This window comes from Heptranchias perlo, chromosome 21, assembly GCF_035084215.1.
Source record: "Heptranchias perlo isolate sHepPer1 chromosome 21, sHepPer1.hap1, whole genome shotgun sequence".
In the NCBI taxonomy this organism is placed as follows: Eukaryota; Metazoa; Chordata; class Chondrichthyes; order Hexanchiformes; family Hexanchidae; genus Heptranchias; species Heptranchias perlo.
This window is the reverse complement of record NC_090345.1, coordinates 26274988-26298753: the sequence shown is the minus strand read 5'-3', so window position 1 is coordinate 26298753 and position 23766 is coordinate 26274988. Positions and strand designations below refer to the sequence as shown.

Sequence of the window (23766 nt, the reverse complement as noted above, 5' to 3'; positions counted from 1 at the left end):
AGAGGTGTAGAATAGGCCAGCCAACTATCAAAGCAAGTAAAGCATTATTGATAGCCCAGTGATTTCAAAAATAAAGGTTGACTCACTGAAATGAAGTCACTTCACACCTGTTCTCCCCTCCCCCCATACCCTCACAAAATGCTTCACAGTCTGCAAAGTTCTTTCATAAAACAGAAGTCTCCATTTCCTTTGCCATCATCCAATCTGAGGTGGCTCTCATCTCAGAGTAGCTGCTGTCCCAGAAGGATAAGCTTTTGGAAGCCTTTCTCACAGTAGCAAAGGTGGAAGAGGTAAGTCCGTGCTTGTGAAGGCATTGGAGAGGGCCTTAAGGAAGCAGGCTCACTCTCACTCTCTGGAGAGGTAGCAACGTCTAGACTGCTGGAAAGGCACGTCAGCCACAAACTGACCAAAGCCATGTGTTAATGTTGTTTTTGATCCACGCACTTTTCCAGTTCTTCACCACTTGCCTCTTGTTTATTTTGTTTGAATTTTCACAATGATCATAGATGAGGGAAGCTCCAACAGTATCAATATTATCTAATGGGCCTCCATCAGCTCTGTTTAAGCAGAAGATCTAGAGAGGACTGCTGTTTTTCTCAATTCTTTCATAGATACATGAGTTCTGGTCTTCAGATGTCATTCTCATATCTGTTATTGGAAGTTGTTCATGGGAGATATAGAGATCTATAATTTTGATAGATTATTTTGGTTTCGTTGCAATAATGGACAATTGTGAAGAATGAAAAGGACCAGTAATATAGATTTTTGGTGAAGTGTGTTGTTTTAATGTAATTTAAAACATTGTTTACACTTTGTGATGAATTATGACCCTTTTATGATATTTGGAGGCTCAGTGCCTTATACTGGATGTAACTGGTATTAACTAATAATAATAATGAACTATTCATAGCTAATATATAGCCCCCATGTTCCTTTGGGTACAATAATTATTTTGCTGTAGTTTTATAGACCCTTGAACATTCGAGTTGCCCTTGTTGGAGTGGAAGTTTGGACTGACGTGGATAAATGTTCAATAACTGGGGACCCATTCACCACTCTGAATGAGTTTCTTGACTGGAGGAAAATGAAACTACTGTCCCGTAAACCACATGACAATGCCCAGCTAGTAAGGTAGGTACTGCCAGGAATAATTCATTCTATAGTACCTGCAGTTGTTGAGACTAAAGTTGTGCTACATTCTTGCTACAGCACCCAGTTGCACTGCTGCCTCAGTTATAGTAATGTTGCTGGTTCAGTCCCATCTGTCCTCTTGAGCTTTCGATGTAGATACTTTTGTAATGCAACCAGTTGTGAAAGTCTGAGGAAAGTCCACTCCAATGTAAGAAGACATCCAAATTGTTCTGGACAATCTTTTAGTCTGCGTTTAGATCTCATTGATGTACAAACTATATGCATTAACCAGAATGAGAGTGATGGGCACTGTAAAACTGGTCTGGTATCCTCTCCACCCACATCAACACTACATCTCATTAATACATTAAAATGCCACTTTAGAGATTTAAGTTTCAGTGAACCTCCTGAACTAAGGGTGGGAGACCAAAACAACAGTTCTTAAGAAAGGTATATATTTAAATCCCTCCAGCACCGCAGAATCAGAAGGGTATTTCTCTTCTTGCTATAAAATGACCTGGAAAACCAGTTGCTAGCTCTTGGTGGTTTGATATTCTGATGTCTCTCCACACACACTTTATACACAAAACTCCATACAATGAAAGCAGGGGCTAACACAAGTTGATTACTGAGGCACAGGAGTAGAAGAGAAAACTAAAACTGGGTTTACAGAGTCACGATCCACCATTCGCCCTGCGTGTGCATCGCAATGACGTCACCGGACTATCAAAGTGAAAAAATGTCTCCTCAGGTCTCCCCTAATCCTTCTACCAATTACTTTAAATCTATGCCCCCTGGTCACTGACCCCTCTGCTAAGGGAAATAGGTCCTCCCCATCCACTCTATCTAGTCCCGTCATAATTTTATATACCTCAATTAAATCTCCCCTCAGCCTCCTTTGTTCCAAAGAAAACAACCCTAGCCTATCCAAACTTTTCTCATAGCTAAAATTCTCCAGCCCTGGCAACATCCTCATAAATCTTCTCTGTACCCTCTCTAGTGCAATCACATCTTTCCTGTAATGTGATGACCAGAATTGTTTGCAGTACTAAAGCTGTGGCCTAGTCAATGTTTTATACTGATCTAGCATAATCTCCCTGCTCTTATATTCTATGCCTCGGCTAATAAAGGAAAGTATCCCGTATGCCTTTTTAACCGCCTTATCTACCTGTTCAGCTACCTTCAGGGATCTGTCAACATGCACTCCAAGGTCCCTTTGTTCCTCTACACCTCTCAGTATCCTCTCATTTATTGTGTACTCCCTTGCCTTGTTTGCCCTCCCCAAATGCATTACCTCACACTTCTCTGGATTGAATTCCATTTGCCACTTTTCTGCCCACCTGACCAGTCCATTGATATCTTCCTGTAGTCTACAGCTTTCTTCCTCACTATCAACCACACGGCCAATTTTTGTATCATCTGCAAACTTCTTGATCAAGCCCCCCACATTCAAGTCCAAATCATTAATATATACCACAAAAAGCAAGGGACCTAGTTCTGAACCTTGCGGAACCCCACTGGAAACATCCTTCCAGTTGCAAAAACAGCCGTCGACCATTACCCTTTGTTTCCTGCCACTGAGCCAATTTTGGATCCAACTAACCACCTCCCCTTGGATCCCATGGGCTTTGACGTAGTGTACATGGATTTTAGCAAGGCTTTTGACAAGGTCCTACATGGCAGGGCGAATGGTGGATCGTGACTCTGTAAACCCAGTTTTAGCTTTCTCTTCTACACCAAATGCATTACCCTCGAAAAATTCAATCAAATTAGTTAAACACGACCTTCCCTTAACAAATCCATGCTGACTGTCCTTGATTAGCCCGTGCCAGTTGCAATATTAGGACGTGAGTGCAGAAGAGTGATGCACTTAGATTACAGTCCCAGCCTGCAAAATGAAAGCAGCTTAAATTGCTAATTATGGAGGTTAAAGTGTTTCTAACAGCACCTTATCAGTTTATCAATTGCCACTACTAGCAACATTCTCCAACTAATGAAATATCTGAGCTGAATCTGAACTCAGAGGTTGACCAACTGTGAACAATTCTCGTGAAAGGTATTTACATAAAATCTCGTGTAGCTCTGCAAGTGCCAAATCACGACACGGAAGAGAGGTGTTAGCAAGGAACAGCAAGCTGAAACAAGCAGCACCTCATAAATTAACTTCTCAGTTAGAAGCAAAGAATAAGTGAGTTTAATTGGAATCCTCCTTATTCGTGTTTAAACCACTTCCTGTTCATCGGAAAATATGCATTTCTGATGATGATTAACAACGGAAGCCTTTTAGAATGAACGCTTTTGCAATCAAAATAGGAGCAGAAAATACTGAAAATGCACATTAAATCAGCTTCCGTCTGTTAATTCGTCTGTTACAATAGCAGACAGAGGAATATCATATGAACATGTTAAGGTGTTCATTTGCTAATATCACCAATACTAATTTCTAGTCTATAGAATTAAAAGCCTGTTATTTTTCAATTTTTGTGCTAATTCTTTCCCCTTCCTTTCCCTCATGAGAGCTTTGATTCCTTGCTGGAGTATGATTCCACAGGCACCAAGCATGTGAGACTTAACAGAGATTATCGGCAGGCAGTTTAACCATGGGAACATCATGGTCAAATCCAAACCTGTCCTCACCAATTGCCTTTACAGCAAGAGTCACTGGATAATGATCAAGACTGGAACCTTGACTGAATTTTCCCTCTCTAACCCAGGGTACTGAGGCCAATTGTAACCCTTCTAGCACAGTCCTGCTGAGATCAGTGAACTCAACACAAAGCAGGAATCAAACATAATCTTTATTTACTCAGTTTACTGAAACATCAAAAAAGTGAGGCTGTAATTTTAACCCAAAGGTGTGGTTGGCATCAGAAGAGTAATTTATCCACATATCACCTCACTGCCTACATTTCGTATGAAGTGTTTTTCTATTTTAGGACTAAACGTTTGCCAGTTTCATGAATAACAGTCATTCGATATCCATATTATATAAGAATAATCCTATATATTATTAAAAGGGACAGTAACAAGCTCTATATTCACAATTAATTTGTTATACTTTGAATTAGTGTGAGTTATTTGAAAACTTGAATAAGTTTATTTTCATGATTGAAATACAGCAAAAGCATAATTATTATGTCAAACACATAAACTGGCTACAAAATCTCAGGCCTTTGCTTCTGAACAATGTAAAATTAAATTACACCATAAGCTTCACAGGAAATAACTCATTAATTCCAGATCCCACTTTTAAGAAACAGAATCCATATGGATTGAAATAAAAGATAAGAAGGGATCGATCACACTAATAGGGGTATATTGCAGACCACCTAATACTGGAAAGGAGGTGGAGGAAGAAATATGTAAGCAAATATGTGAAATGAGTAAAGGACATAGAATAATAATCATGGGCGATTTTAACTACCCACAAATAAACTGGCAAGAAGAGGTAGGTAAAGGCCTGCATCTGTCTTTTAATTTATGGCCTCTTTCACCAGCGCTAGGCCCTGCCAGGAATGAACCTGTACTAGGGCTGGCTCTAGGCTATCTAAATGGCCCAGGGGAGGAAATCCCAGTGATCCTGGGGCTGGACAGGTGCACTTCCCCTGTCTAGCACTGGGGAAGGGTAAGCGGGGCAGGAAAGTCGTCCCTTTTATAATCATAGCTTTAAACCGTAAGTGCCAGCTTCCAGCAAACATTGAGGGACCAGGAATGAAGCACACTGTGCATGTGCAGACAAACCCAATATCTGGTTCCCACTTCCAGTTCTTACCCTGTGAAATATGACATCCAGGTAATCGCCAACCCCTTGCCAGTACAAACTGGTCAACTTGCCTTTTGGAATCAGGAACTGTACTCCAAAGGATAACTCGCTAATTAACATTATACTTATTTTTCCCAAGTTATGTTTATTAGATTTTTATTTGAATATAGCAACTCATTGGACAGTGAGGTTGTGTTCTCAGCCCATCATTGATTCCTGTGAAAAATAGATCAATAGGTAAAATCTCTACAGTTATTGGTTAAACTGATGGCATTCTCAAGATATTACTGCTTATAATTATTCTGTAAACCCATTGACTCATGAATGGCATTTGCACCTCAGGCCCTACCTCATTAGATCTGGCTATACATGGAAAAAGTACTGGATGTGAAATATACTAATAAACAATTCTCAAAAGTGAAAGCCAACATCCTTAACTGGGAGTGTGAAACATTGTTGTTTCTTATTACAGTTTCAAGGAGTATAGCCAGAAAATTTCACATTGTACACATTCAATCCAAATGCTAGTCCCCACTCCTACTACACATACTGATGTCTGCACATCTGGCAGTATGTTGTCCTAGAAAAAAAATTGAATTTTAACATTAAAATGATACATTCCAGTTAATTTTAGAAGTTTAGCTTACAATTGATAGAGGCTTAATGATGTTAAAAAAATAGGAAAAGCAAATAACATTTGAATTTATCTATACTCAACAGACCAAGATATCACAATAGTCACTCTCTTTTCCTTCACAAAGAAGTTCTTTCCAGCTCCGTGCCTCACTGACAGTCTAAAACGTGGATTAGAAACAAAAACAGCACATTAATTGAATAACTCTATCGAGTAAACATATCCATAGAGCCATAGAAGTTTACTACATTGAAGCAGGCCAGGACAACTCCTTGCTCTTCTTCAAATAGTGCCATGGGATCATTGACATCCACCTGAACAGGAAGGCAAAATCTTAATTTAACACCTGGCCTGAATGTTGGCACCTTCAACAGTGCAGCACTCCCTTAGTACTGCACTGGAGTTTCAGCCTATGTACTCATGCTATTAATTAGAATATTTACATTCACAATCAATAAAATGCAGGTGACGGTAATCAAAGATTTCGTGCTTACCTGAAAAACTTTCAAAATTCAATTTATTAATTCTTTGTTTTGGTAAAAGCAGAAACAACTCAAATTAGAATAAGGAAAGAGTCACTCTCGCTCACTCTGAACTGGACTTTTTAAAAAAGATACTACCAATGTTAAAATAACACGATTACAAAAACTAGGCTTTGTTTTCCCTGTCTCTAGCAAATTTGACATAACACAGATCATAGAATCATAGGCCATTCAGCCCATTATGCCTGTGTCAGCTCTTCGAAAGAGCTATCCAAATAGTCCCACTCACCATCTCTTTCCCCATAACCCTGTAAATTTTCCCCTTCAAGTATTTATCCAATTCCCTTTTGAAAGTTATTATTGAATCTGCTTCCACCATCCTTCCAGATCATAACTCGCCGTGTAAAAACATTTCTCCTTATCTCCCTTCTGATTCTTTTGCCAATTATCTTAAATCTGTGTCCTTTGGTTGCTGACCCTCCTGCCAGTGGAAACAGTTTCTCTTATTTACTCTATCAAAACCCTGTATAATTTTGAATACCTCTATTAATTCTCCCCTTAACCTTCTCTGCTCTAAGGAGAACAATAGAGTGGTATAAAAATCAATATTATGAAACAAACAATTTTTTTAATGATTGTTTGACTAATAACAGAACTTTTGTTTGTGTAATTATGGGGACAGCTGATAATGTTAGTTGTCGAGGATTGGACTCCCAACCAGAGGGCCCAAATTTCAACCCCAGTCTCAACTTTGCTACTGTTAATGAACAAATATGAAGCACTAAAATTATGAGGTAATAGGCAAAGTTAATGCACCAAATTGTTCAACTTCAAAACATGATGAGGTCTATTTGTTATCTATTTGCAGTGGAGTGTACTTCCAGGGAACAACCATTGGAATGGCACCTATTATGAGTATGTGCACAGCAGAGCAGTCAGGAGGGATTGTTATGGTGAGTAGTGATCAAAAAGTAGTGAATGGTCTGAACTGGAATCTGCCTATCTCTATAGGGCTCATTAGTCTTAGAACTTTGAGAATGGAGATTGAATGACAGCATACAATCTTTTCACTTCTGAAACCCAAGTACATATGTAGTCCAATTGCTGGTTGTAAGTATTGTCTCTCTGCTGATTGTAGACTGCCTGAGTGAAATGAAGTTGGCCAGTCTCCATGCAGTTTTAGTTGAGAGCAAGTCCACAACACAAAATGGCAAAACAACCTGGCACTAATTTGGAGTTTTATTCAAAGAGGATACTTTGTGTGGGAAATGGAAATGTACAGTTGGGGGATGAAAAAGATCATTCTCTAGAGTTTGAGTTAGGGAACATTATTGGATTAGTTTGAAAAGCAGTTGCTGCCTTTGATCTATGAGTAGTTGATGTCAACGTTGGGAGCTGAGAAATTGCAGATGTTCCATTTACCCTGATGGTACGTCGTTCACCTAAAAATACTCATTCAGAATCCCAAATTTACCGAAGAGGTAATTGTTTGCTGTTACTATGTACAGGCTGACTTAAAATCTACTGTTAAAACTTTCCATGTATGTATTTTCATTTAAGGTATTTCGCAATTCCTTCTTTTCAGTCCTTTCTTGGTAGAACTGTTAAGTAGAACTGTACAGCCTTCTCCAGGAATGGGATGCGCAACCTGCTTGACTCCTAGGGGAGAAAAAAGGTGCAACTTTTTTTTTATTATTCGTTCATGGGATGTGGGCATCGCTGGCGAGGCCGGCATTTATTGCCCATCCCTAATTGCCCTTGAGAAGGTGGTGGTGAGCCGCCTTCTTGAACCGCTGCAGTCCGTGTGGTGACGGTTCTCCCACAGTGCTGTTAGGAAGGGAGTTCCAGGATTTTGACCTTGTTTAAAAAGATATATAATTTGATAAGGTCACTGTATATTTGGATTGGTCATTCATCAACAAATTGCCATGTTCTACTCTACTATATTCTGGGAAATATTTATCTGGCACCACAAAGCAAGTTATACTTCTTTTCCCTCCTGCAGCTTTCAGACTTGTTGGTGACTAGGTTTCCTAAAGGAAAAAGTTGCATTTTTAATGCAAAATTTAAACCGCTGGTTTCCAAGATACTGTTCCTATGATCTGTACGTTAGAACAATATTTCATAACCCTAATGTGTTCATTTTCTTTTTCTATTCTTATTTTGTTTTTAAATGCACTAACTGCCAAAAAAGAATCCTCTTACATGATTCTGAAGCCAGTTGCTGGACTAGATTGTGGAAAATCAAATACAATTCTGGCAACAATTATTTAAGTATCAATAGATTTCCTATATTTCTTTAAGGAGTCAAATTAACAAAAATTAAAAGCCCTGAATCAGGTCATCTTTTTCATGCCCTTTCTCTTTATAAGTAACAATGCATCAACATGTGTTTATTCTGGACTTTAGCTAGATTTTCAGCTTTCATTTTAGAATTATAAATTATGTAATAATTAAAATAATTGTCACTATTTTCATGTAAATCATAAAAACCATAAGAGAATTGTATTGAACTGAAACGTAGAAGAGGGGTGAAATTATTTATTTTACGAACATGCACAGTATAAAAACTGCAGTTCTTTTGCTGAATAATTAATACCAGTTCAATACCAGTTTATCATCTTGATGCTATGCTTTAATATCTGTAAATTAATAGTCAAACTGCAGTATATTTATCGACCTGGTTTTACTACTGTATTTATGTCAATGCAAAGTGATTTCTGTATTGCATCAATGCAAAAGCTGCGGCCTTGCTAAGAAATGAAGTTGCTCCATTGATGGCACATCAAATTCTGGCAGGCAATGTGAGACCACCTCAAGGAGTTAGTCTCACGCTGCTTTGGCTTTGCATCAACTGCAACAGTGTAATTGTTGGGCCACTTGAGAGCTATTTAATATTTTTAACATTTTTTAGTTTAAATACAGTCTGTTCTTCCCTGACATTGAAATGTAACCATAATTTGGATGACAGTGAATGGAGCTCTATGCATGCATGTTTGTGTAGAGTTCAATTTTTCTGACCATAAAGTGATGCAGAACTGTTAAAATAACTCATCAATGGCAGTTCCAATTCACTCTAATCAGGTAACTGTCTGAAAGCACAGAAGTCAAGAGGTAAGTTCAAGTTGTTAGTGAACACTAGCTGAATCCCAAGAATGGATTTCAGTCACAACTCCAACTGAACTGTTATTTTACATAATATATAGTGCTACGGTTGTGTTTATACCTACCAGGGATTGGAAGTATGAAGTGGATGTAGTGTCTATACTGTTTATAAACATCCAACACAATGGCCCTCAAAATAGTAGTAGTCACCGAGTTAGATTTTCCACTTTATCAGAGGGTTGGCACAGCAGGGTTGTGCCTGCCCAGCTTCTCTATCACTGACCCTGGCAAATATTCTGGAGTCAGCCTAATTGACATAACTTTGGTGGTAACCCTTTTGATTCCTACCTGCGTTGCGCAGCCTGCCTCCAAAGTGGGGGGGTTGCTGCAGGCTTTGGCCACCTGAAGCAGCTGAGCAGGGCTGGGTGCCTCAAAGGCACCTACAGCAGAGCATCATATTGGGCCAGAATTTGCTGGCGAGTTTAATGCGCACATCATTATTAGTGTGTAAATCGTCCAGCGAGGAAGAGTTACTTTGTGAGTTGTGAATCGCCACAGGTTGCTGGACGATTTGCGCCGCTCCGCTGTTAGCCTCGCGAAAACGGGATCTCACCATCAATCTCCTTGTGAGCTTCAAGAAGTTGCTGCATTTGCGGATTAATTAAAAATTAAGCTCACTGCAGAAAGTTAGAGCTGGTACTTAACAGCGTAAGGACCCCTTTAATGACGAGATTTAAGTTCCTGCAATGCCACTCAACCTCGGAAGCCCAGCAAGGGAGCAGTTGAAACTGTGGAGTCTCACTCCTACAGGTAGTAAATTGTTGCTAGAGATTTGTATAATTTTTAATTTTTTAATTTTTTCTTACTTCTCCTTCCCGTCTCTTTTTTCTCTCTTTCTTAAAAAGCAGGTGGGTTCTCCCAGCATCCTGGCCAGCAGTTTTCCTTCAAACACCACCAAAAACAGATTATTTGGTCATTTATTTCACTCCATTTTGTGGGACCTTGCATGTACATTTGCTTGCATAACATTGATGGTTACACTTTAAAAATAATTCATTGGCTGTAGAACACTTTGTGACATTCTGAGGACAGCAAAAGTGATATTTAAACTTTCTTGCTTTAGACACTGACAAACATTGAGTAACATTATGCCCAGAATGCTTTCCAGCAAAAACAAAATGAACTTTTCCTGCAAGCTATTGCAAGATGCCATTTTTGGTTGCCACCAGAATATTGTTTCCCTGAGAACAGTCATAGCAGCTCATAAATAACCATAGGGAACACTAAAATATAGCATTCTTTCTCACTTTATTCCTCTGTGCCTATTAGCTGATAAATTCTATTGTGCATGGTGTCAGGAGAAAATGGTTTCAAAGCAGAGTAAATGGGGGGTTAAATTGGTTAACCCCTGAAAACGGGCACGGGGATTGCGGTGCACGATTAACCCGCGCCCGGTCGTTGAGATGCAGGCAGCAAGTAACATTCGTGCTGCCTGGTGATTTCTATGATTGCTGTGTGCAGCCAGCGCTACCTGCACTGTTGAGTGGCTGCTCACCAGCAGGGGGCCCAGATATAGCGAGTGGCTAGTACCACTTAAAGGCAGCCTGCACCTCTTAAAGGGGAGGTGCACTGTGGCTGCAGGAAATGGTGGAAGTCAATGGTGAAGTGAATCTGTGCTGCAATATAGTGAAGCACGGTGATGATGGGAACTCTAGAATTTTTAATGAACAACAACTTGGCTGCTCAAAGTTGAGGGACTCTTATATTTTCAAAGTATCAGAAAGATCAGAAATCGCACATGTAAAACACAGATGCAGGTCTCGCCCTTCTGTTTACAAACTGTTGAGTTCCTTTAAAACATTGAATAAAGGTTGCTCAGCACTACGATCCCATCACCCACCTACCAACAAACTCTTTCAATCAGTACTCAACTCTTCCAATCAGATGCTTCATCTCACCCTCACACATTACCACTGTTGCAAGCTGCACACCTACAGCTCACAGGTCACACACACTGGCAGCTATTCCACCTTGACAGCCACATCACTCATAGAAACATAGAAAATAGGAGCAGGAGTAGGCCATTCGGCCCTTCAGGCCTGCTCCGCCATTCAATATGATCATGGCTGATCCTCTATCTCAATATCATATTCCCACTCTCTCCCCATACCCTTTGATGCCTTTTGTGTCTAGAAATCTATCTAGCTCCGTCTTAAATATATTCAGTGACTTGGTCGCCACAGCCTTCTGTGGTAAAGAATTCCACAGGCTCATCTCAGTCCTAAATGTCCTAACCCGTATCCTGAGACTGTGATCCCTCGTTCTGGACTCACCAGCCAGGGGAAACATCCTCCCTGCACCCAGTCTGTCTAGCCCTGTCAGAATGCTATATGTTTCAATGAGATCCCCTCTCATTCTTCTAAACTCAAGTGAATACAGGCCAAGTCGACCCAATCTCTCCTCATACGACAGTCCTGCCATCCCAGGAATTAGTCTGGTGAACCTTCGCTGCACTCCTTCCATGGCAACTATATCCTTTCTTAGGTAAGGAGACCAAAACTGCACACAATACTCCAGGTGTGGTCTCACCAAGGCCCTGTATAACTGCAGTAAGACATCCTTGCTCCTATACTCAAATCCTCTTGCAATGAAGACCAACATACCATTTGCCTTCCTAACTGCTTGCTGCACCTGCACTCAAACATCTTGCAGGACACTCACTGACACACTACCCGCTTTCATGCAGGAGAAAGTGGCGCATTACAGAAGGCAGCAAGTGGCAGTTGCTCCATAGAACATGAACCTGCTGTCCTCTCTCAGGATGACAGCATTTCTGTCCCACCCCTGCCACTCCGCCAGTGCCCTTGCTGTTGCCTGTCAGCTAGTCAGCCCACCCACTCCCTGTAGAGTATTGAAACTTTATTATACGAACATAGGTACAGGAGTAGGCCATTTAGGCCCTCGAGCCTGTTCTGCCATTCATTGAGATCATGGCTGATCTGTGACCTAACTGCTTATACCTGCCTTAGCCCCATATCCTTTAATAACTTTGGTTAACAAAAATCTATCAATCTCAGATTTAAAATTAACAATTGAGCTAGCGTCAACTGCCATTTGCGGGAGAAAGTTCCAAACTTCTACCACCCTTTGCGTGTTTTCCTAACGTCACTCCTGAAAGTCCTGGCTCTAATTTTTAGGCAAAGTCCCCTTGTCCTGAAATTCAAGTATAGGAGATCTCCAAAAACAGGTACACATGCATCAGCAGCCAGAAGCAATAATCCAGCAACTAACCTGTAAATTCTGCATGATCCCTTTAAGTAGCGCTGGGTTGGTGGGGGGGTCCTCCATGCCGTTTAAGACCTGTTCAGCTGTGTGAGGTTAAGACAGTGCATTGGCTGAAATATGGAGTTCCAAAATCGCATCTGTCCCTTTAAATCAGCATTGCTCACTGATCTACCGCATAATCTCCCTACTCTACATGCTGCTGCCGTTCGTTAAATGCTTGTGCACAAATGCCTTTAACAAAATGGCGTCCTGCGCATGTCGCGCCGAAAGTTTGCGCGCGCATCGCAGATGCCGTTTTGGGTCCTTAGGAGTCCACATAGTGTCCACACAACTGGCATTAGGCGGTCCAATTTAGTCCCCCATACCTCTATATGACACTGGTTTTAGTTTGTTTCATAACTTGCAAAATAAAACACCAAGGGATAGTCAAATTTAATTTTAAAAGAATCAATATCAAACTAAAATAGGGGGAGAAACTACGTAATAGTAAAATGGAAGAATCCAAATAGAATTGAGAGTTGCCTAGGAAACATGACACATGCTATTAGCATATTTTCAGAATAATACTAGTTATTCATTGTATCCATAAATGTTCCTCTTGATTAGTCCATAGCAATGTAACATTTCATAGGGCCGCTCATAGTTTTTTTAATTATTTGACTTCAGTAATATTAAAAGTTATTAGTCATTATAAGATTAATGGCTGTCAGGTTTTTTTTTTCTATTTCATTCTATTTTTCTGTCAACTGCTATCATGTGATGCAGTTTGTGGAAGCAATGTGCAAGCAATAAGAATACAGCCAAGGGTGAGACTCAAACCAACCCCATGTAAATGTGATATGGATACCCAAACTGCATCAGGAATATCTGTCACACTGCGTAAAGTCCAAATTGAACTGGCCTAACATCCAAGCCAACCTAATTTGAGACATCTTCTCAGGTGCACCCTCCATACTCCCTGAAGCAACATTTGATCACATAAGCACAATCTTGTACGCTCCCCTCAGAATAAATGGCTCCCATTTCAAATCTATACAGATCCACTTACAAACAGTATGAATAATTGTAACAACGGCAACTTGGAATGGAAACAATTATTTTTCTTTGCCCTTCTAACCAGTACATTAATTCTTTTTGTACCACTACAGTGCTTCCCCGTGGTGCTTCAATGTGCTTTTCCAACTGTTTCCAATCTGGGCTTGTTTGAAGGGCTGCTTGAGTTCCTAGAGTCAGCGAGGTGGCTGGTTGCTCAGTATCTGTGTGAGCCTCTTGGGACTGTGGTGGCATTTGTTTCCGGGTATCGATGTCCTGACAAGGACAAGCTGCAGGTTGCAACTGCCGTCCTGTTGCCTGGGCAACCTGGCCCTGCCATCTTACTGACACGTGCTTGGATCTGCAGGGATTGGTGGAGAGCTCACTTGTCTTATAATCTTGAGAGGCAACATGGACATTTGAGCCCCTTCTTGGCAGTTTCTAATCTATGAGAACGCAAACCAAATTGGTACCTGTGGGATCAGTGAAACCCTGCCTAAAGGCAGTCTCCAGCCGGTCATCAATTTGGTCCAAATTGAGGCAGCCCCCTTGGCTAAGTCACCCAAAACTTCTATGGCATCAGTCTGAGTTGCCAGAAGGTCCTGCTCCAAAGGCCTCAATGTTATGGGCTCGACTGAAATTGCCACATGCTCTAAGGTAGCCTGCAGTGGTGTGAAGCCATCCCTTACAGTGCCATATATGCTGACCGTGGACTCCTCCAGTTGGCCAGACAAGCACTGCAGGTTCCGAGAGGCTGTCCACAGCTGTGATGTTCACCAAGCAGGACCGATGAGATCAGGATCTACATACTCTTCAGTAAAGGGCTGACATCTCATGACTCTTCACTCAAGAATATCAGACTCCTCAAATTCCATCCCTTCCCTCCTGCCTACTTGTGCCAAGCAGATGCAGTATGTAGGTACTTCATTTTACCTTGCCTATCCTCAAGAGGTAATTGAACTTCTTTCTGCATTGTACAGCTGTCTGAGATGCTATGTAAGTGGAATTAATCATCAGAGCCACCTCCCTCTATTAAGTTGCTGCCACTGACCATGGCCATTCCGGCCAAATATGCCAAATTGCCTGTGCCTCCTCTGCCTGATCACTTGCAGCAGGACCTTGATCTCAAAGTCAATGAAATTTGCAGTATGGTGTACTGAAAGGGCCTTTGCTGCCATTATACTCCTGTCCCTCCTCTTTAATGATATCTGTACCTTTAAACTGCTGCAAGACTATAAATCCTGCAGCAGCACAAAGTTTTACACCTTCTGCCATCACCGCACTACACCAGTCAATAGCATCACTTGGGTGGGAACGCACTCACTATATAAATTAGCTGACCTTGGAAAATGGGCTAGGTCAACAGCGTCCAAATGGTGTGGCCAGAAGTACCCCCCAACCCACCCACTGCACTTCCACCAGTGCAACAGTGAAGCAGAAGATCCTTGGGCACAGTGTCCATAATAGTTTTTAATAAGAAATCATACGTTTTAGACAGTTCCTTTTCAACCTTCAATCAGCACTCCTAGATTATGTGTAGTGCACTGTGGGTAAACAACAATAATAAGCACCTTCAAAACTCCCTTCAAATTGCAAACTCCTTGACAGCACCATGTGTTTCACTGGTGCCATTTTCACCACAGGACTAATCAGAAAATTAGATAGGAATAGACAGGAAACTAACAACTAGCAAAAATAACTAATTTCCAACCACCCAGGCCTCCTCAATGTTAATCCCCCAACCACCCAGCCCTGCTCTGAACTAATTCCCAACCAACCAGCTGTGCTCTATATAGAGACAAGATGGAAAGGTACCAATCCAGTGATCTATGGATTTCATTTATTCTTTCTACTTTGTGTGTGTCTCTCTCTCTAATGAATAAAAGTTTTTAATGTGCATTCATACTATTGTAAGTCTACTTGCCAATGTAAACGCATGGCAGTAACCTGGCAATACCTGCTGGTCCCATTACTTCTGTAATACTCTTCATGATCGGTTTTAAACTTTAAGTACTTGGCACAATTGCAGTGGTTAATTACAAGTTCTTTCTTGCCTCAGTGAAAAGTATTGAAGCCCAAACTGTGCTGAATTAACTCATTTCAGATGGGGTGGCAGCAAAAGTACTACAGTTGGCCTCAGCATCCTGGAATAGGGGGGGGAGAGAAAAAGCCAAGGTTCCTGATTGCTTTCCTGTGATCTTTGCATTCGGTGTGAGTGTATTTGTAGAGTCAAGTGACGGCAGGATCAGGCTCAATTGTGTTGCTTCCCAGGGTATAATATCCTGTTTAAAGCCAAGAAGAATATCCACTGGGGTGAGAAACTGAGGCAGCCAACATCTCTGGAACTGTGCCCCAGCATGATTGAGCATTTTTGGTAAAGGAGGGGATAATGGGGAGAAAATTGGAAGGGAAAAGACCCCGAGGGCTACCAATTCTGATTGCTATCTAGTGATCTCCCCTATTGGAAAATACACATTTGTGGGTCTTGGCGATATAACATTATCCCAGCATGAGTCAACGGCTTCAGGAGAGGAAAGGTTTTGGCAGGAAATGTTTTAGCAGGGGGAATTTTTTTTTCTTATACATGTTGGAAACCATTGGCTTCAGTTTGTCATGTACAAACTCAAAATTTTTACTTTGAAATAAAAGTGCACTTTTTGAACTTGCTGCAGATGTTTATTAATAACTTAATAAAATAATGCTTCCTTCATTCTGGAGACTAACAGGGATATAAAGTAGACTTGTGCTCATCACCTAAGGTCAGCAATGATGTATTTGGCCCACCCTGGTTCAAGTGCTGACTCACCAAACTAGAAACCAGCATATTTAATAGCTTTTCTCCATTTTCTTGTTTAAAAAGAACATTTTTAAACAGACTTTGTTAGGTCTGTTTACTTCATTCTAAAAGATTAAAACCACCTGTGTCATAACTATTGCTATGAAAAAGATCACAACACGAACATGAACTAAAATGTACAACCAGCATAAAATATAATATAACTTGCTGAATTAAGAGAGTTTTTAAAAAAAATTCTGTTATCAGAATAGATTGATTGCCTTCAACATGACATAATTTGTTTACTGTGTAAAAATTCCTGCAACACCCATTGGAAACTGTCATCAATCCCAAATATACGCCTGGAATTTCTACAGGCGTTCTCCCAATCTCCCTCTGTAACTTCAGGGGGAGATCGGTGCATATGGCTGTTTGCACCATTTTTCTGGGGTTTCTGATAATCTTCCGTCGAAGTTACAACAGGAGATTGGGAATCACTGCAGAAATTCTATCCCACAGTTTTATCCTGACTGGATAATAAAAGCTGTTAAAAGAATCATACTTTTTCTTCCTGTATCTGGTGCCGTTTTTCATCTCCTATGATTCGAACAGGTTCCTTGACAATTTTGTTGCTTTCCTATTTCCTAAACCAGCAATGTCCAAACCTTTGGAGCTGGAGACCAGATATCATGGGCTCGATATTACCAGGGTGGCAGGTTCGCGGCGGGGGGGTCTATTGGGCACGTGGGTAACGCGCCCGGTGAAATCAGTCTGCCCCGCGCGCAATCGCAGGCTAATTGGATCCACTTACCTGTTGTTCCGGGTTCCTCGCTGCTGAGCTGCGCGGCGGGCGGACTGCGCATGCGCAGTAAGGTCTGTCAGCTGGAGGAGCTCTATTTAAAGGGGCAGTCCTCCACTGACTGATGCTGCAAGAAATAGGAAAAATTACAGCATGGAGCAGCCCAGGGGGAAGGCTGCTCCCAGGTTAATGATGCCTCACTCCAGGTATCATTGGATGGGGTGAGGAGGAGGGGGAGGACAGAGATCTTCCCCCCCAGCGGGCGGGAGGAGGCGGCCTGCCTCTGCCACCAAGAAGGCCTGGCTCAAGGTGGCAGAGGAGGTCACCAGCACCACCAACATATCGCCCACCTGCATACAGTGCAGGAGGCGCTTCAATGACCTAAGTAGGTCAGCCAAAGTGAGTACACTTACTCGTTCCCCTACACTCCGTCTGCCACATCACCGCCCCCACCCCACACCTCCTTCTGCACTGCCAACACTACTCTGTCACATCACCCCTCACACCCACTCAAACCTCATCCTCATCTTACCTGCACTTACTCACCTCGCCAGTACTCATCCCGCCACTACCACTCAACCCAATCCTCATACAATCTCATGGCTCTATCTCATACTCACCCTCTCGTGCATCTCTCTCACGGTCAGCCTCACTCAGCCAATACCTGTGCTGCAGCCACAGGGCATGCATCACATATGTGCAGTAGGCAGTGTAAGGCAAACATGTCGTGAGCATGAAGGGGATGCACAAGGGTGTTTGAGGGTTTGTCATGGTTTTTACTTATATTTAATTTCTGAGCAACTCACATCACATATTATATTGGCACCACTACCGCCACGTCTTTGCAAATCTTGTCTGGTTTGTGCAATAATGCCCTTTCCTGAGGATTACAATGAAGACCCACACCTGATGCCACCCATTGTGTCATTGCAGAGTGGGTGTAGGTGTATTTGCAGGGCTCTTTTGTGCAGATGACTGAGAGACGCCAGCGATGTCCCCGGTGGCACCCTGGAAAGATGCAGAGGAGAAGTTGTTGAGGGCAGTGGTGACTTTGACAGCGACAGGTAAGAAGATGGTGCTCGGGCCAGCCAGGAGCAGCTCAGCATGAAGGAGGCTGCAGATGTCCACGACTACATGTCGAGTGACTCTGAACCTCCGTGTGCACTGCTGCTCAGAGAGGTCCAGGAAGCTGAGCCTCGGTCTGTGGACCCTGTGGCGAGGGTAGTGCCCTCTGCGACGCATCCCTCTCTGTGGTTGCCCTCCCTCCTGCTGTACAGGTGGATGTGTCACAGCACTGTGTTGTGGAGCTCCACGTGTCAGAGGTGGACGGCGTGGCCGGCGAGGCTGGTGATGCTGTTTGCCCTCCGAGGAGGTCATGACTGCAGCTATGGCGGCCCCCATCCGGAAGATGTACATTTGAGGGGGTCCGCAAGGTAGGTATATGTGTCTGGACACCGAGGTAAGTGTGCAAGTTGGTGAATTTTATTGTTAGGAGGAGGGTGGTGGAGGCCAAACTTTGTCCAAGGTGACAGAGTGGCCTCCTGCAATGAGTGAGGGTCTCCCCACCCCACCCCCCACCTGTCAAATGGACCTTTGCAGCTGCCACAGGCTGATGGCTGCAACACGTCCATTTGAACTGGGAGTGTTTCCCCCAGTACGGGAAACAGTCCCAGTTGTTTGTAAAATCCCACCCCTCCTGAAATATCTCCTCAATCAGGTCTGTAAACGACCTGAAATACCTAAATAAATACTTTAAGTGGCACCCCGCCAGCTTTAATTGCCTGCAGGAGTCCCACATGCGGGGGCAGCGCGCGCATGTCAGCGCATCTGTGGGAAACCCGGAAGAAGGCGGGTTGGAGCCGGGCTCCCGACCCGCCCCGGGAATCCCGGATTTTCGGAGCCCCCCCCCCAGGAACGCACCCGATAGCGAGTGCTAATATCGAGCCCCATGTGAGAGGGCAGCATGATTTTGCAGAAATACAAGTCCTGATACACAGAACATTCAAGCACCCCCATACACAAAAACGCAAGGCCCACATTCACAAAAAGCAACACCATCCATACAAAGAAGCCGGACCTCAATATCACGAAAAGCCAGGCCCCCAACATAAAACAAGAACCTCGTACACAAACATTTCAAACTCCCAACGCAAAAAAATGTCAAGCCCTTCCTCTCTTCCCACCATCCTCACCTTATATTTTACTTCCCGTCCCCTGAAACTTGAAAATTGGGCAGATTTAGTCATAGCTCTTTAAACTGTTGGGCTAGAAGACAGATTGGTGCAAATAAGCTGCTCCTTGATTGGTCTGAATCCACAAATTGGAGAACAGCTATTCCTAGTCCGGAAGGTTTAAAGAGCTACAACTGACCCATTCATCCAACCCCCATTTACCATATTAATCACACAAAGCCAATTTCAACTGCCATTACTGTCAGCTCTGAATGAAGCTAATGAGTTGAAACTGGCTTTGTTGTGTTTAACATGAGAAGAAATGGGGAGTGCATAAAAGATGCATTTGGCTAGATTTAGCACATGGGCTGCCTGTTGGACACTACCATCCTAAATGTTTATTGGATTGGAGCAGGAAGTTACAAAGGGACATATACAGATTAAGTGAGTGGGGGAAAAACTGTGGCAGATGGAGTTCAATGTGGGGAAATGTGAAGTAATCCATTTTTGATCCAAGAAAGACAAATGGGAATAATTTCTTAATAGCGAGAGACTAGGGATTGTGGAGGAGCAAAGGGAATAAATAAGTGGAAGTGCGTGCAAACCAAGGTAAAAAACTGAAAGACATTGGGCATAAATCAAGGAACCACCCTCCTGCCAATGAACTAAAGCCAGGTCATCCACAGCATCTCCAAGACCCAAGATGAATTCCCATAATCCCTTCCCCCTTGGAGGCAGAGAAGGGCCAGTTTATGCTGAGTGGGAGGAGGCTGAGTTTTTCTTCAGTGGGGAGAGGGTAAAGTCGTCTTTGTCCTCATTGCGGATGGGGTAGATGGCCAGATTTTTCTTCATTATGACTGGGAATTGGTAGGATCGATTGGTAGGGATGGCCGTGTTTGTTCTCAGGTAGGGGTTTACGGGGTTTGATCAAATTTCCGTTAAGTAAGGGGGTTGGCGGGTTAGTAGCCAGATTAATGTTCACTGGGAGAGTTTGCTGGCAGCATTTCTGCTCAGTCCTGGTGGGGTTGTGGGGGGGGGGGATGTGGAGAGGGGGATGGTGGTCGGGTTTCTATTCTCCCCTCCCCCTCTTTCTACCTCCCCCAATCCAAGCAAAAAAAACAATCCACCACTCACATTGACTGCCATCATAAAGAAATCCTGATTAAGCCACTCTGATCTGAGCTGTCTGACTAACCAGCATTTTTAGGATTCAACAGTATTCATATTTAATATAGTATGAGCCTCTTAATGGGAACACCTCCAAATATGTCCCATATTCAGAGTTTTGCATTGACTGGGCAAATGTCATTAAGCTACTCTAGCAACAGTTTTACAGGTATAAAAGTGGTCCACTGAGCTTATTTAAACTTAGTCCATTGAGAATACCAACAAAAGCAGTTTTTTTTCAAAACCTGCTTCTCAGTAGCCATATGTCATGTTGGAGCAGAGCTTATACATGTGTGCTCCCAGCTGGCAAGACTTCCTGCTTGTAACGCGATTTCATAAAATTATATCTGCTAATCCAGTGTGAATCTGTTCCAGTGCTGGCCAAGATTGTGTCTAAGCAGAGAACTATCTATACTATTCCTTTAATTCAGCAGTTTTTTTCCCTATGACAATAGGAAATGAATGTAGATGCTCTGTTTAACTGGAACATCTCAGTATCAGGGTGTTGCTTTACTGATTTATACTGAAACTGACAATATAATCAGCCTCTTGTTATAATTTTGTTTGATTTTATGGAGCCTTTCAGATGACATGTTATTATGAACTCCAAAATGCGTACAAATGCGATTCTCTAATTTCAGGATCATTCGGACAATCCTCTCGGAGCAGCAGTAACAATGGCACATGAGCTGGGCCACAACTTTGGTATGAACCATGATACTCCTGAGCGTGGCTGTACCTGCAGGGCATCATCTGACAAAGGAGGCTGCATCATGACACCATCCACAGGGTAAGCAGGATTACAATGAAATAGCTCTCCTGCATAGTGAATGTGTTAGACTGGCCTTTGCATTGAAGGTTGAAAGTTGTCCAAGAAAATGTTTCAAAACTCAAGTTTTAGAAACATATACAGGAGTGCAAGAATTTTTTTACTGAACAAAAACCACAAATGTATTTTTATTATCCATAAGGTAGTCCAAAGACACAGTTAGGGCAAACTAAACCCCAAAGAACTGTCTTTATTTGTTGCCCTTTCAATTCACTTTAATTCTATATTATTTCACAGGGAGTAGCTCTTTGCTGGGTTGGTACTGGATATTCTCTCACTAAACTATTAGTCAACACACACTGTATTCAAAGGATTAAACAGCTTGTTGCTACAAGGTCCAAAAAGCCCAGCTGTGTGCTGTGGACTTGATAAAATTGTCCAGAAACAGCAAAGAGTGGATCACAAATCCCATAGCACTAGATGTTTTATTAAGAGACCATTCAGAGGGGACTCAAATACATAACTACAAAATTTATGATAGCCCTACATTACACGGAGACAATGAAAACGTACAATATGTCTCTGTGGGCTAAGAGCTACCTTATAGCTTTGATGAATATAGTCCTTCCTCAGATTTTACTTGTACATTAAAATCATATTTCTCACAGTTTATAACATTTTATTTTATTCTTCAGGATCAAGGCATTGAAAGAGCAGGCCCATAGTCCTTTTATTGGAAAGTTATTTTACATTTCTCTTCCCTTCACTTGGCGTCCCCTTCCAGGTAGCCGCTCCCAAAATTCTGCAGAAACCATTCTGCAAACGGCTGCTAAGAGATACACAGAAGCAACTCAGGATGAATCTGTCTCTGGCTTTGTCTCTCTCCTCCTGCAAAGACTCTGGCCTTCATTGTAACCCTATATTGACGAGGTAATAAATTTATCAGATGGAGACACAAAACTGCTTTGTCCCACTAGATGGAAGAATATGTTCAATATCCAATGTACTGCACCATTGTATTTAAGAGAATCTAGGATTACAATTTTGGAACATTTATGGAGAATTTTTCTCTATAGATTAACTAAGTGGAGAAGAGTCCATGATCGGATAGATTGAATATAGACTCCTTTTTGAGCAGGGTGGATTGTACATGGCATCTGCAATTTCATGAGAAACACTAACCATTTTCAGAATGGATGCAATTCAGGAATGCATTTACGATACTGCTACACATTGAAGGTAATTTTAACCTAAGTCGCCAGACGGGAAATGGATGGGTTTGGGTCAGCTGCCTGTTTTACACCCCATCCAATTTTGCTCTACATTGGTGTAAAAAAGCAGCTGGCCTGAACCCGCCTGGTGAGTTAGGTTAAAATTACCCCCATAGTGACTAGAGCATTCCTTGTCCCATTAATGGAGAAGAGTAGAGGGAACTTTACTCTATATCCACTGTAGTCCATACCTGATTGTTCCATTCACAGCATTGATACCTCTCATCTTAATAAAAGTTTAAAAAAATTGCTAGAAAGATGGAAATAGGTAATAATGGAAAAAAGTGACTTTGGATTTAATGATGAATGCAGTCATACAAAGTCAGTTGTAGCATGTCGATGGCTTTCTGATATTATCACCAACTCACAATAGACATGTTCCAGACAACAGGGACTGCTGTCAGGATCACTGATACAAACTTATTATTAAACCTTAGATTACTATTCCAGACTAATGTTCAAAAATTATGGCTCAGCATGGTGATGTCATGAAGACTTGAAAATACCAAATGGAATTAATCATGGGCTGTCTTCCTGCTGGGACCAACTAAGTAACCTACAGTTTTACTTTTTCACCACACTGCAGTCCATCGTAAAATGGCTTAATCAGGACAGGAAAACTTGGATTACTGCACATTCCTGTTCTCCCAGTAAACATTTCATGAATAAAGATCGACCCATTTTTTTGGGGAGATGCTCTCATGCTGAGCTTGAAACTGTGCTTATGAAGAAAATAGGTAGTAAGAAGAACATAGTGCTTTAACTACTCTCTGATATATTGCTTGTGACCAGACTCGTATGGTTTTGCCAGCAGAGCAGGGCTTGATGTGAAATACAAGTAGAAATATCAGTTTTACTCAAGAGGCTTTCTGCTGTAATACATGCCCATGGGTCTCTATTACTTTTCAGTAGTAAACTGTCCCAAGTGCTAACATTTGAGCTTGTCACAACATTTTAATCTCAATTTACACTGTCTAAAGGACTAGCCGGTACTATGCCAAAACCTGTTTAGGCAAACATCACTATTAATAGTTTAAGCATAATGCCTGAGACATGAAATTTGTGAGCAGGCGTCAGTAAAATGAGGTCCAGTATGAAGTAATATTTACATGCAGTACTAATCTCATGCAGTTGCCCTGGTTACACTTACAGCAAAAAGTATTAACATAGGGAAATAATCAAGATGTGTGTTCTGTCCTGGTCAGAATGATGGATCAGAATTAGCTAAACTGAAAAAGCAGTGTTCAGAAGTTTTCACTGCATTACTGTGACTATCTCTCCTTAAAAACATATAAAATGAAGGAGAATCTTATCGAGAATACACTCAATAGTAATCTAAATTTTACCTTGTGTTCTGTGAGAATCAGTCAATTACAATATT

The 23766-nt window shown here is 41.9% G+C and overlaps 1 protein-coding gene across 1 annotated transcript in view; it reads left to right on the top strand.

Annotated features, from left to right (window-relative positions):
• adam12 (ADAM metallopeptidase domain 12) overlaps positions 1–23766 on the top strand; it is a 289205-nt gene that overhangs the window by 194866 nt on the left and 70573 nt on the right. The window contains 3 exon segments of the mRNA XM_068002357.1: positions 962–1131; positions 6879–6963; positions 20987–21135. Coding sequence (XP_067858458.1) covers positions 962–1131; positions 6879–6963; positions 20987–21135 — 404 coding nt within the window.